Source organism: Pectinophora gossypiella, unplaced genomic scaffold, assembly GCF_024362695.1.
Source record: "Pectinophora gossypiella unplaced genomic scaffold, ilPecGoss1.1 Pgos_56, whole genome shotgun sequence".
NCBI classification, from domain to species: Eukaryota; Metazoa; Arthropoda; class Insecta; order Lepidoptera; family Gelechiidae; genus Pectinophora; species Pectinophora gossypiella.
The window spans coordinates 248,299-263,734 of record NW_026063266.1 but is presented as its reverse complement, the minus strand read 5'-3'; the positions used below and the strand labels follow the sequence as shown (position 1 = coordinate 263,734).

The 15,436-nt window shown below is 38.9% G+C and overlaps 1 protein-coding gene across 1 annotated transcript; it reads right to left on the bottom strand.

The window, feature by feature from the left end:
• Positions 1-5,135: 5,135 nt before the first annotated feature.
• LOC126381471 (uncharacterized) lies at positions 5,136-10,125 on the bottom strand. Its single transcript, XM_050030955.1, has 3 exons — positions 8,930-10,125; positions 6,085-8,486; positions 5,136-5,148 (listed from the first exon to the last, which is right to left on the bottom strand). Exons 1-3 carry the CDS (start codon positions 8,984-8,986, stop codon positions 5,136-5,138), a joined length of 2,472 nt encoding a protein of 823 aa, XP_049886912.1. The 5' UTR covers positions 8,987-10,125.
• Positions 10,126-15,436: the final 5,311 nt, after the last annotated feature.

Sequence of the window (15,436 nt, the reverse complement as noted above, 5' to 3'; positions counted from 1 at the left end):
TGCTCCATACCCCCTCCGGTTGATTGAGGGGAGGCCTGTGCCCAGCAGTGGGACGTATATAGGCAGTTTATGTATGTTATGTATTAAGTAAAGCAAAGTGTTGTTAATTACGGTTAGTATAATTTTAATTACATTTATTACCCACGACGGAACGGAGAATTTATATGCGTTTAGGGTGAGAGATGTTTGTGTGTGCGTTTGTGCAAAGTAATGTTACCACCTATCTTTTAAACTAATGATCCGATTTTGAGGCGGTTTTCAATAGCGGGTTTGTGTTTGATGAATTCATGTTCTTAGACAGGTGTCATGGCTGTAACTCACTAGGGGCGCCACAATATTAGTGCAAAACAATGTTGCAATATAATCAAAACGAAATGTCCGATTACAATTCTGTTTTCGGCAATGTGTACGTGGTAGCTTATTGCATGTTCCCAAATAATAAAAATTACGTCTTTAACTCACTAGAGGGTGCTACAATATTAGTGAAAAATAGTATTGCAATAATATTAAAACGAATTGTCCGATTTCAATGCGGTTTTCAGCAATGGGTTCGTAGTTGAATGGTGCATGGTCTAAGATAAGTCTTATGATATTAACTCACTAGGAGGCGCTGCTATATTAGTGTGAAACGTTTATATTGCAATATTATTAAAATTAAAACGTATTGTCTGATTTCAATGCGGATTTCAGGAATGAGTTCGTGGGTAATTGGTGCATGTTCTCAGATGAGTGTTATAGAGGCAATTTTAAACAGAAAGCAACTGTATAATATATAATAAGGGACTTAATATTATGTGGTAGGATGAATCACACTTATTGTTTTGCGAGATCTTACCTACACATTATATAGATTATGATTCGTATATGCTCTCTGAAAAGTCTGAAATAAAATTAAGCAAAATTAAAAATTTTGAAAAAACCCACGACGGTAAAAATCTCATCGAAAAAGAATAAAATAACTCAAAACCCCCGACTTAACCCAATTATTATGTAACGAAATATTATATTAGACTTAAAAATACTTTCTAAAAAGAGTTGATATCTCGAGATATCGGTAATAGATATACTTAAGTACCTAAACAATGAATATGGATGTTTACAGTTTTTTCCTAACGTGTCTGTTTCTCGAAAATATACTTAAATGTAGCGATAATAATTTTACCATAATACATAACCGAGGAATATCCGTCGGGGGCTGCCTTTTCTATATGAAATTTCAACAAAAATTTAATCATACTCATAAGTGTATTTTATGTCGTCGTTAAACATCTACAATTCTTCAATAATTGTATTCACGTCACTAGAAAAACTTTAGCTGGGTTAATGGCAGCCCCCGACGGATATTCCTCGGTTATGTATTATGGTAAAATTATTATCGCTACATTTAAGTATATTTTCGAGAAACAGACACGTTAGGAAAAAACTGTAAACATCCATATTCATTGTTTAGGTACTTAAGTATATCTATTACCGATGTCTCGAGATATCAACTCTTTTTAGAAAGTATTTTTAAGTGTAATATAATATTTCGTTACATAATAATTGGGTTAAGTCAGGGGTTTTGAGTTATTTTATTCTTTTTCGATGAGATTTTTACCGTCGTGGGTTTTTTCAAAATTTTTATTGAAAATGTGTCTTTGAGTTCTTTTTTTTTTTTTTTTTTTTTTTTTTTTTTTTTTTTTTTTTTTTTTTTTTTTTTTTTTTTTACAATAGAATCAGCCAATTCGTTGGCTTTTAACGCGTCTGCTCCTATTGAGCAGCCTATTTTTATTTCTGACATTTGTAATTTAAATTAAATTTAATGACAACAGAGAAAAACTTTGGCTGTAGTAAGTTAAATGAGGACATATTAAATATAAAATGCAATAAGAAAAATACAAATGTAATCAACCTGGTACACCAAAACATACAAGGAATATTGGGCAAGGAACTTGAAATTGAACTTTTTTTAAACAGTAATTGTGTTGATATTATGTGCGTAACTGAACATTGGCTAAAAAAACATGAGTTCGTTTGCTTCAATAATCACCAGGTTGCCAGCTCGTACAGCAGGGAGACGGCTATCCGTGGCGGTTCATTAATATTAGTACGTAATTGTTTAAAATATAAGGAACGAACGGATATTGTAAGTCTCTCAGTTGAGCGAACTGTTGAGCTAGCCTGTATTGAACTCAGCCGGCTTATTGTATTGAGCGTATACAGACCCCCCGCTTCATCTTATGATCTATTTGAGAAAGTTATTGATGAAGCTTTATGCAAATTATGTAATAAAAGCAAACATGTTATCGTCTGCGGTGATTTTAATATTGATATTCTGGAAAATTGCTCATTAAGTACTACATTCAAATCTTTATTTCTGTGTTATAATCTTGTAAATCTTTTTTCAGAACCAACCCGAATCACGTCACAGTCCGCGAAATGTATCGATAATATTTTTAGTAACTTAGAACCTTGTGATAAATTAATAATTAATAAATTAAAGTCAGATCACTGTGGACAACAAATATCTTTCAACTTATTTGTTGACCGCTCACTGAAAAAGGATGTTACATGCAATCCCATATCAAGTAGTCGTTTAGAACAATTCAAAGATAATATGTCAAACAAATTACCAGAACTTCCTTACTGTGATGACCCAAATTTGTTACATAACTCCCTATTTAATCTAACAAAATCGGAATTTAATAAAGTATTTAAGGCAAAAACAATTAAGAAAGCAGACACACCAATTTTTAGTGACTGGGCGACGGTAGGAATTTATAAGAGTAGAAACAGGTTGTATGAACTTTACGAAGAAAGAACATACAATCATAGCGTAGCTTTTCACGACTATGTAAAACAGTATTCAAAAGTTTTCAAACGTGTTTGCGTTACCGCGAAGGCAATGTTTGTTAGCAGTAAAATTAAAGGTAGCTCAGATATTATTAAAATGACTTGGAAAGTTATTAATAGCGAAACTGGGAAAGTCAAAGCACGCGATCTCGAGTATCAATTACAAATTGACGGTAAACTACTCACAAATGATAAGCAAGTTGCTGAAGCTTTTGAAAAATTCTTTACTGACATTCCATTTTCGACTACCAAGGACTTGAAGTCATCTCCTGCACTCGCTCAATCACTTGTAAGGGAGCACATAGATACGTCCAAAGTAGATAAACTAACATTTACACACGTGAGTCCTAGGGACGTCTTAAGAGCTTTTAAATCTTTAGAAATCAAAAAGACTGCAGATCTTCATGGTCTCTCTGTTAAAGTCATTAACTCCGTGATTGATTGCATAGCTCCCTATCTATCATGTATATTTAATAAATGTGTAGACAATGGTGTGTTTCCAGATTTAATGAAGCACAGTAAAGTCATTCCATTGTTTAAAGCTGGTAGTACTTCTGACCCTACTAATTTTAGACCAATATCTATACTACCCACGCTTAGTAAAATATTTGAAAAAATTTTATTACTGCAATTACTTCAACATTTCAATTTAAACAATTTAATGTCTAATAAACAATTTGGTTTCACAAAGGGTCGCTCAACAACCGATGCTGGTGTTGAGTTAATAAATCATGTTTTTCAGGCTTGGGAGGAGTCCAAAGATGCTATTGGTGTCTTTTGCGACCTTTCCAAAGCCTTCGATTGCGTTTGTCATGATATCTTGATCGCGAAACTTCGTCACTATGGAATAACTGATAATGCCATCGCTCTTTTGGAGTCATACCTTAGTGGCCGCGTTCAGAGGGTTGATGTGCATGGCTCCAGATCGTGTGGATCTAACGTCACTATAGGCGTCCCGCAGGGCTCAATTCTAGGTCCATTTCTATTCCTAGTTTACATAAACGACCTACCTAGTCTTGTAAAACATGAGGTGGTGCTGTTTGCAGATGATACCTCCTTACTTTTTAAAGTAAAGAGACGACAAGATTCCTTTGACGATGTAAACAACGCCATTTCAGAGGTAGTGGATTGGTTTACTGTAAACAACCTGCTACTTAATGAAAATAAAACAAAATATGTTTATTTTACGTTATCGAATGTTAGTAGGCCCCTCGATTCTATTATTGTAAAAAATAAGGAATTGGACCTCACGGATACTGCTGTATTTTTGGGAATTACTTTGGACGCTAAGTTGCAATGGAGTCCTCATATTGATAAGTTGTCCAAAAGGCTCAGCTCAGCAGCATTCGCGGTCAAAAAAATTCGTTTAATAACCGATGTAGAAACCGCGCGATTAGTTTATTTTGCCTACTTCCACAGTCTAATGTCGTACGGCATCTTGCTGTGGGGTCATGCTGCAGATATGAACAGCATTTTTGTTCTGCAAAAGCGAGCCATTCGGGCGATTTACAAATTGGGACCCAAGATGTCACTTAGAAATAAATTTAAAGAAATTAATATTTTAACTTTGGCATCACAATATATCTTTGAAAACTTAATATATGTAAAAAAACATATAGGATTATTTGCAAAAAATAGCGATCGGCACATTGTTAATACCAGGAACAAAAATAAACTTGCTTTACAAGTCAGTCGATTACATAAGATTACTAAATCTTTTAAGGGGCAATGTATACGTTTTTACAATAAGATTCCCATTGACATTCAGAATTTGCCTTTCAACTGTTTTAAGACAGTAGTTAAACAAAAACTTTACAAAAAAGGTTATTATAAAGTTAGTGATTATTTAGAAGATATGAATGCATGGGATTAACTGTCTGAGAACTGATATTAGGCAGCTAAATTACTCAATTGTATACCAATATTTTATGTTTTATGTTTATTTTTATTTTTTTAAAGAACGTCTAGGGCCCTGTGCCGAGGTTTTTCTTGCAGCTTCTTTTCCCCGGCTATACAGGTTGTGAGAAGCTGCAGTAGTTTTAGGCGGATGAGACGTTCGTTATGTAAAATTGACGATTCAAAGTGTAACTATGTTACCTACTGAATAAAGATATTTTTGAATTTGAATTTGAGCACCTTTAACAACGTTAGAAAGAAGCAGCTACCTACATTGTATGAGAATGTAATTTTTCCTTCAAATCTGTCTATCTTGCAATCTTTGAGGTCTAATTACTTAGTTTTTTGCTTCTATTAAGGGTACTTTTTTTGGATGTGTCTAAAAGCCTATTAAATGGAGCAGTTTTTCAGAGATACTTACTTTCAGCGTCCATGCCAATCTCATGTGTTAATTATTCTTCGGCGAAGTTTTAACAACTGTGACAATTTTGGTCCAATTCTCACTTTGACTTCCAATAACATTTTTTTTATCTTTGATTTGACTGTTTTTATTTTTTTACCTAGCGGTATATGTCTTTAGACATAGTTATGAAGTATAATAAGATAATTATGAAGTAAGGGATAGCGACAAACTGATGATTACTGCAGTAAGCTAGAAAATCTAGAAAAAAGGTACAAAAGAGGTCATATCTCCTAAACTATAAATAATAATAAATAATGGCTGAACATACATGGGGGTGTTTCTAGTAGCCAATGAGCCACTCTATCTAATTTTTCATTTTGAACTTGAAGTTCTGGGCCACCCCGTATAATGTATGAGCATACATACTTCTACATTCTAGACAAACCCCTGCAACAAACATGTATTTAAAGATACATACAATTATTTTGAGATATTTCCTTATTAAAAAAGCAATTTCTATAGTTACACTATCAAAGATCATTTACTTTCACGTGGAACAAATAGGTTTCTCAACTTACGCAAAACATTTTGTTAAAATTTTTCGTGTAAGAACGAAGTAACTAATACTTACAACATCCGAGTACGATGAAATCGGAAGGTGAACAACGTTGTAGGTAAAGTTACAACTGTCAATGTTGTTTGCACTACGTAATAATAAAGCAGTGTCTGTACTTACAACGGAACGTTTGATTATAGTTTCGTGGAATATCTACGCAATCGTGTTTTTTTATTTTTTTTTATAAATATACACAATTAATTAAAAATTAATAAATGTGAGTCAATCCGGGCTACATTTTGCTATTATTTTCTCTTTGAAGGTTATTTCCAGGACTTAAAACTAATTAGTAGGACAGTTTTTTTTAGCTCCTGAAAAGTTGATAAAATCAACTTACTGCGTTTTTCCACGAAGGGTGCGATTTGTGTATTGGCTGCAAATGACTTGTCGGGGAATGTTCATTTTATTAATTGAAAATAAACTGTTATAAAAATGTTCCCATTCCTTTATTAAAGGTGGTGGTACCGGGTCATCCCAGTTGGTTTTATCTTTCCATAACTGTTGGATGAATATTTTTCCAGTTACTAAAATTGGCCCCAATAGCCCAAGTGGATCAAAAATACCTGATATTAATGACAATATTTTACGTTTGGTAATGGGTTTTTGTATTGGGGCCGGATTAAATATATACTTGAGATTATCAGTGTCGGGTGACCATGCTAGGCCTAATACTTTATGTGTTTTGTCTCCAAATTGAGTGGTTGTATTCGTTTGATTATTATCACTGACCTGATTTAAAATAGAAGTGGAATTTGATTTCCATTTTTGCAGCTTGAAACCGGCACCGCGCAGGATGGCGTCCACCTGTTGGGCTGTTTCCACTACCTGTTCCTCGGTCTCCATGCTGGAGATCCAATCATCAATCCAGAACTCGTTTGCAATAGCGGCGGCAGCTGCTGGAAATGAGACCAGGTTTTCGCGTACTAATTGTGTTAGACAACGTGTCGCTAAGTGCGGTGCCGACTTCAACCCGAAGCTAAGTGTCGTTAATGTATATATTTGTATAGGGTCCGTCGGATTCTCGCGCCATAAAATCGATTGTAGGTATGTTTGGTTTGGAGATAAATATATGCAACGGTACATACGAGATATGTCCGCACTAATAACGTATTTGTGTTTTCTAAACCTTAGTAGTATATTGAATAACTCATCTTGTTCTATTGACCCTTTGTATTGGATGTCGTTTAATGAAGTTCCGGTGTCGGTGGGGCAGGAGGCGTCAAAAACTACTCGGATAGGGGTTGTAGGGGAGTCCCGGGTGACGGCATGGTGGGGCAAAAAAATTAATGGGCCATCATGTGTATTTTGTAATTTAATCATGTGGCCTGTTTGTTCGAACTCACGCATAAAGTCAACGTATTTTTGTTTAAATTTCGGATCTCGCTGAAACTTTAATTCTAACGCTTTGAAACGTCTGTAAGCTGTATTTCTTGAATTGCCCAAAGTATTTGGTGGGTACATTAGTGGTAGTTCTACTACAAAGTTACCATCAGAGGTGCGTTTGTGAGTATTTATAAAAATCTCTTCGCATGTTTTTTCATCATCAGGTAACGTGTGCAACTCTGTACAATCACTACAATTTTCGATTTCCCAAAATTTTTTTATTTGATTACTTAAAGAAATATTACATTGTATTTTATTTGCGAGCGAGTCAACCGGTCCCGACACTACCCATCCGAGTCTTGTTCGCTGTAAAATCGGTAATCCGTCACCTAAACGGTGTTGACCGATACATAATAAAGAGTAAAATTGTTCGGCCCCTAAAATAATGTCTATATTGCCTCCTGAATAAAAGTGCTCATCGGCTAATTTTATTCGTGCCGGTATATGAAAGCTATCCTTCGGTATTTGTATCGTTAAACTACAAATGTTGGGCACAATAAAACAAGATAGATCTATAGAAAAGGTATCATCTGTTTTGGATCGTAATGTTAATTGACATCTATGCGTAATGTGGGATTTTGCGTTATTAAAACCAGTTACCTCCATGTTAAATTCGGTTTTTGTTAACTTTAGTTTGTTAAATGCGGTTTCGGTAATGAAATTCGATTGCGAGCCGGAGTCGAGCAACGCGCGTAAAATGTGAGGTTGTTTGTTCGAATCAAGAATGCATACCTGAGCCGTAGACAATAGGACAGCTGACGGGGGTTGCGTAATCATGCATGCGCCCGCGCCGTTATCGGTGTTCTCGATTGATTGTGTAGTTAATGTCGAATTTACTACTTGGTTATTAGTATGAATTTGGATAGGTGTGTGATTTGAATTAATATTATTTTGTTGTTTTGTGTCTGACTGTGTCGGTAAACTATTTGTTTGTATTGAAGTCGTTTCAGAAGTCGGATTATATAAAGTAGAAGTTTGATTATATGCCGGTCCTTGTGAAGTGTTTTTATAAACATGTAGTAGGGTGTGATGTTTGCCTTTGCACACACGGCACACAGTCGCGCGACAGTTCGGTAGTAAATGGTTTGAAGCTAAACAATTAAGACATAAACGCAATTTGGTTGTAGTATGAATTCGAGTTTGTGGGGTTTGCGCTAAAAACTTGGGACATTGATTTATATAATGACTTTGAGAGCAAAGGGGACACTGGTTAGGATTACGTGTGGGTTTTACCTTCAAGTTGGAGTTGGACGTGGTTACCATGGTCCTCCGTGATGTACTATGTTGCAGTGAGCGATCCGCCTGACCTGTAGTGTCTAGTAGATCAGCACGAGCGCGAAGGAAAGACTTGAATTCCTGTAATGAAGGCAATTTCCTCGAATCAATTTTCTCCTCCCATTTTGTTTGTAAATGTTTATCAAGTTTGGTTGTCATGAAAAATATAATCACAATGTCCCAGGTCTCGGTACATACATTTAACGAATTTAAGGTTCTAACATGTTTTGTTATGTTATCTAGTAAACCCCTTAGACCCTGTGGCGTCGATGGGACATGATCTATGTTGAATAATGCCCTTAAATGATTGAAAACCAAAAGACGCGGGTTGTTATAACGTTCACATAACAATTGCCACGCTAAGTTATAACTATCATTATTATAGTCAAGTGAGCTTATAACCTCTAATGCACTGCCCTGTAAACTGCTTCGGAGATATTTATATTTTAAAATTGGTTTAAGGGTACTCTGATTAATGAGGGCATCGAAAGTATCACGGTAGTCTAACCAAGATTGTACATTACCATCAAACGAAGGGAGCGATATCTCAGGGAGTTTGATACACTCGGCTGTCGTCCCATGTGGGTCGTGATCGAATGACGACTGGCGCGGGGGCAGGGCTTGCTGCATCTGCGGCGGCGCCGCGACTGCGCTCGCGCCCGCGTGGTTACCAAGGATTACCTTCGATTTTGCATAGGCCGAGTAAAAAGAATTTTCAAAGCGCTCACGTTCACCACATTCCACTTCGATTTCCGCACTTATTAGCTCGATTTTATCCTGGATGCCTTGAAAATCGCAAATTAATTTAGAAAAATTATCTACTCGTAAAGATAAATCCATTAAGTTGTCTGCCGTTAATTTCGATGAATCTAATGCATTGAGATATTTAACAAACAAAGTAAGCTTGCGTTTTAATACGCCTCGTCGTTGTATTAACAACTTAAGACTAGTATCTTTTATTTCCGAGCGGCTATTATCGCTTTCACTATCGCTCATTTTGAAATGAGAGGTACCTATTAGTGCACTAAAACTACTATGAAAAATGGTTGGGCAAGTCAGAAAGGTGAATTTTTACGGATTTTGGAAAGGAATACCAGCTCACTTACTTGGCCTCGTAGGATGCGTTGGTTCGTCGTTGATCCGCCGTAAAGGCGATAACGCCGTGTTCGTCGCAGTTGGTTTCTTTTTTGGACTTCGTTAATAAGCCTCGGTGTTGTAGGTGAAGTGGAGAACAATCGTCGGTGATCGAGTCGGATTGCAGAGCGCTGAAAGGTCACTCTCTCCTTGAACGTAAAGCAGAAATCTCTTGAAAATGTTGTGAGGATGGGAAGCGTCTTTCTCTCCTCGCCTTATTCGTCGCAGGATGCGCTGTTAAACGCGTAGAATGGTTGCGTGATGCGTAGTTCCCGGCCTGCTCCACGTGCCACGTGTATAATGGCGGGCGTGTCGGTTCGCCGCGAAACGGAGTATCGTCTGTCTTGCGGACGTTCACGCGCGTGAAAACTAAGTAGGAGCTCGCGAAGATCACGTCGGGGTCACCATATGTTTAGACCCTGCTTTCACGTAAATAAAAGGGATTTCGGTAACTTGACTCAATATTTATTCACCACGTTTAATACAAGAGATTCGAATTGAAGGGAAAAGTAAAAAAGAGTAGGTACGGCGCGGATCGCGCCTCATATTTATAGTAATGGAGAAACTACGTCACTAGGTGGCGCTGACGGTCGCCTTGGTGAAGTAACAGCTGAGCTGAGAGACAGGTTTTGGAAAGTGGGGACGTCGCGAGAGCGCCGGAGACTCCACTGCCGTAACTATAATGTGGGCAAATTAAAAGCCACGATTTATCGGCGACATCAAGAGCCGATGTCTCAATTTAAATAAACAACTTAACCGAGATGGTGAGTCCTCGCAATTCTTCGTGCATATTTTTGCACCAACTTTGTGATAACCTCGAGGTCCTTGTTTTCAGCAACATCACTGAAATCCCATCGCCGAAGGTCCAGTGGGTGGGTTTAGGTTTCATCCGAGCGATGCCCAACTATCCCGGATGAACCTGTAAGTTATTTTCTTTGTTTTACACTCGTGAGTTGCCTTGCCACGCTGTCAGCTGAACCACATGCTAATCATTGCCATTCCTTGTTGCAGATGGGGTTTTTCTTTAAGTTTTTAACGTTTTAACGTTTTTGCAAGTTTTTAACGTCTAACGTTTTGCTAGTTTAATGTAAGAAGAAGTTGATTGGATCAGATGATTTCAACAATGTTTTGTGAATGAAGATTCCTGCTGTTTTCTTCTGCATTTGAGAGTTATTTCAAGCTTCATTTCGGCGGAGCTTGCCTTGGTTGTTTGCACGTCGAAGCTTTATTTTGTGCGGCGCGCATGTGGATGTGCCGCGCCTCTCCTTTTTTCAACACTCCGGATAAGGCCCGGTTAAGGACTGCGAGGTTGATCGGTGGACGTGCAGCCCGCCAGCTGCGTAACAGTTTGCCCGCTGCGCCGCCATCGTCCAGCACGCCCTGGCCTGAGCCGGCCTCAACTTATCACCTGTACGGTATTCCGGAACGCCTCAGGTAGGCCTGATAGTCGGAGGTCCTCGAGTAAGTGAGGTTCCTACAGGTGTACGGACAGTGTTTTTAAATATAGTGATATCCCATGGTTGTTACGGAGTGACAATTAACCTGACGGACCAAAGCGCGACCTGTCTCCCTCCATAGGGTTTTTACCTGCCCATGGTTGTACCTTAATATTATATTATAAAATATACATTGTACAAATTCAAAGGGAGTTTTCTTTGTCTCATGCTCACCGGTCTATAACATCTAGCTGTGCCCTTCAGGTAAACACCACTTTATAAATTTTCTGAAACATATCAGTATTTTAACTCCATTTCCTATTTACCTACCTTGCATAGGTAGCAAAAGATATTTTGTTTCAGTTTACAATTAAAACGTTTATGACCACTTTCCCCGCAAATAAAACACTTTATTCTACTATCAACAGTAATTAATTCATTATTAATTATATCGGACTTCTTTTCGACGGCTAGAGAAGGTCGAGAAGCTTGCTGTTTTACAATTGAGCTATTGTAATACCTTTGGGTCTGTTGGGGCCTTGAATCGTGGGTTGTATGAATTTTACTGTGCAAAAAGGACGCTAAATCGTCACAATAACGAAAATTACCTGCTTCTGCTGCAGTACTGATATTTTTGTCTCCAATTAATCCAACAATAATTGAAATTATATCTTGTTCAGAAAAAGATAAATTTAGTCTATCGATACGACTCTTCTGCTGGAAATAGAATTCATACAACGACTGACCCTCAACAGGTTTCATTTGCATTAGTTGTTTAAGCATTATATACATATTACGTTTAGTTTCAAACGTGTCTAATAAAGTGTACCGCCAATCCTTCCATCGCCATGTGGTCCACCGCGTTTCAGTTTTTAACATCGAATCATACCACGTTTTGGCGGTATTGCGTAATTTTTGCAAGGCTTGGAAAATTATTTGTTTGTCTGACCAACCAAAAGCTCGGGAATTAGCTTCAACGACATGAATCCACATTTTTATATCGTCAACCAACGGATCAAACTCAGGGATTACCGACGAAAGCATTGCATTTTGACTTACGGTTGGAGATCGGTGACGATGACGTGACCGTTTTACCCTTTTGCGGCTACGTCCACGGTCCGAACTGCTACTTTTGTTACTGCTCGTCGTGCTGCTCGATGACGTTGATGACGACGAGCCGCTACTGCTTGACGACGACGTCGACGATGAGCGCGCACGGCGCGACTTGTTACGGCGTACACGACGCGATGAGGAACGCGCGCGGCGGTGGCGCCTTTTCCTCTTGCGACCGGTGTCGCCAGTTGGCCGAAATGGAGGCATAGCGTATGTTCGATCCCACTTCTGATATCAAATAAAAGAAGAGGTCACGGTATAATGCCTTTAATATACAATAGGTATCACAACTAGAAACTTTGGCTACGAACGTTATCGCGCGGAGGTTGCCAACCGACTGCCTCCGAAAAACATCTTTCCCCCGCTCAGCCGTTTGCTGTGACGTTAGCGCCCCTACTTCATGACTGTGGCGCCCCCTACATCCGTAACTCAATACAACTATTTTTTAATTTATATGTACAGTAATGATTAAAATTACGACCTGACACTTTACACAATAATTTTCTATAAATTAATCGGGAGCGACAACAAATCTAAATTACTTGGTACTGATTCCTCCTGTAATGTGTAATGTATAGTGTCACTGTCACTTGACCAGGCGAGCCCTAACACCTTGTGAGTACCTGGTCCTAGCTCAGTTAATGTGCTACTGGATGGGGTATGTGTGTTGTCACAAAACTCAACCACCACCTCTAGTCTCGTTGCGCTGTATTACTTGCTTAACAACTAGACGAGAAGGCAACCACCAACAACGCTGCGCATACGCACTTGTTAGCATATTAATACCTCATAATTCTGTAAGAGGGCGATAGACATATATGAGATTATAAGAAGAATAAACCTGTTCAGAAGCAAGATCCCTTTGTCTAGACAATTTTTCCCCATTTCCCAGTATCAGTGAAAATACAATATTCACTCATAATGTATGTGCGAATATGGACCATACAAGAATACTTGACAATATGTACAATAGCATTGTAAGGATACTTGTAAAAGGCTCTAAACTCTGTCATCGCCACATGGAACGTAAAAAACATAAGTATGTCACTGGCTGGAATAAATTTGTAAGCAGTGCTCATAGGGAGGCTCGGATTTGGTATCAGGCGTGGGTGACTTATGGTAGACCTACATATGGATATATTTATGATAAGATGCGAGAAACAAGGTGTGTATTTAAATCTAAGCTTAAATATTGTCAGAACCAGGAACACCAAATAAAAATGGACATATTAGCAAAAAATCATAAGGAACGAAACTTTTCAAAATTTTGGAAGAATACTAATAAACTAAACCCGAAACCGAGCCTTCCTGTGAGTGTTGCGGGGGTGCACGAGCCGAAGGACATTGCGAATGCATTCCGGCGGCATTTCCAAGTTAAGTCGTCACTCGTACAGCGGCCTTGGGTGCCCGGGACGGAGCCTCGGGTCGGGCGACTTTCCGTTAATTTTAGTGCCAGGGAAATTGCAGCAGTAATTAAAGGTATGGCAGGAGGCAGGTCTCCGGGTTGTGACGGTCTTAGTGTCGAGCATCTGAGGTACGCTGGAGTGCACTTGCCGCGGGTGTTATCAATGTTCTTTAACCTATGTGTCGGCCACGGGTACTTACCGGCGGAGCTTATGTACACTGTGGTGGTGCCTATTGTCAAAAATAAAACGGGTGACACTTCCGACATGTCCAATTACAGGCCTATATCCTTGGCAACTATTATAGCTAAGGTATTGGACGGTTTGCTTGATCAACACTTAAATAAGAGCCATTCTTTGAACGACGCGCAATTTGGTTTTAGGCCAGAGCTGTCAACCGAAAGTGCTATAATGTGTCTTAAGCAGACTGTTCAATATTATGCGGCTAGAGAAACGCCTGTGTATGCTTGTTTTTTGGACCTGTCGAAAGCGTTTGACTTGGTGCCTTGTAATCTGTTGTGGAGGAAGCTACATGAAGAAACTAGCCTGCCTACGGAGCTGGTAAATATATTCCAGTATTGGTATAGCAACCAGCTAAACTATGTAAGATGGGCAGGTGCGCAGTCGGGCATGTATGGGTTGGAATGCGGGGTGAGGCAGGGATTTATTCATGAACGGTCTGATCGAGGAGCTCAGGGGTACCGGGATAGGCTGTCATGTTGGTGGTGTCTGTATCAATAACATCAGTTACGCGGATGACATGGTGCTGCTGAGCCCCTCGGTTGGTGCACTGCGTAGGCTGATAGGTGTATGTGAAACATATGCGGAGTCCCATGAGCTCAGATATAACACATCGAAGAGTGAGCTGATGGTCTTCAAGGCTGGTGCTAAAACCTACCGGAATGTACCATCAGTGACGCTTTATGGCACGGAATTAAGAAGGGTGGATAAGTTTAAATATCTGGGCCACTGGGTCACCGAAACTTTGACTGATGGAGTGGACATTGAGAGGGAGCGCAGGGCTCTGTCTGTCCGTAGCAATATGTTGGCACGCAGATTTGCACGTTGTAGTGAGCAAGTTAAGATCACGCTTTTTAAAGCATTCTGTCAATCCTTCTACACGTGCAGTCTGTGGGCCAACTATACGTCGCGGGAATACGGAGGACTGCGTGTCCAATATAATAACGCGCTCAGGGTGCTGTTGGGGTTGCCGCGTTTTTGCAGCGCATCTTTAATGTTTGCTGAGACGCAGACGGATTGTTTCTTTGCAATAGTAAGGAAACGTTCCGCCTCAATGATGCGTCGCTTGGAAGCCAGCTCCAACGGCATCCTGGGTGTGTGGGCGGACCGCTGGGAGTCGCCATTGATGGCGCGATGGTTGCGACTGCACGCACACATACCTCCTCCCGCTAGACGACTCTAATTTGATTTCATAAATATATATTAGTCTACTAACATTAGGATTAAGTACTATGTTACTAATATCTATGGACAATAGTCTGAAAATAAAGATTTTGAATTTTGAATTTGAATTTATTATTTTATTATATAGTCAGTATAGACAGCCAACCATAACCATATACTGACTCATTATGAATAGCACAGACTCAGATGTGTCTGAAACAAAACAAAACACATGGACTGATTTCTGCGGCGACCGACATACCACCAGAACAAAATGATCTACTAATTTTACATATAAACATCAGGTCAATGATAAAAAACTTCTCCCACCTAGAATACATTATTTCCTCCAGCCCCGTGATAGTTCATCTTTTTTTTTTTTTTTTTTTTTTTTTTTTTTTTTTTCACTGCGATCTGCCATCGACTTGTAAGTCTTTATCAGATAGTTTGTGGTTGTATTTATTTATTTAGAGGTGCAGTCCAGTAACTGCTATCCTCAAGGCTATGTTTTACCGGAATTTGATATTTATTTATTTTCTTT

Bases quoted from the DNA above. Each gene is read 5' to 3' on its own strand.
- LOC126381471 (XM_050030955.1), bottom strand. From the start codon at position 8,986: ATGGGACGACAGCCGAGTGTATCAAACTCCCTGAGATATCGCTCCCTT. The intron at 8,487-8,929 runs GTAATGTACAAT...CCTTCATTACAG, and splicing joins ATCGCTCCCTTCGTTTGATG to GAATTCAAGTCTTTCCTTCG.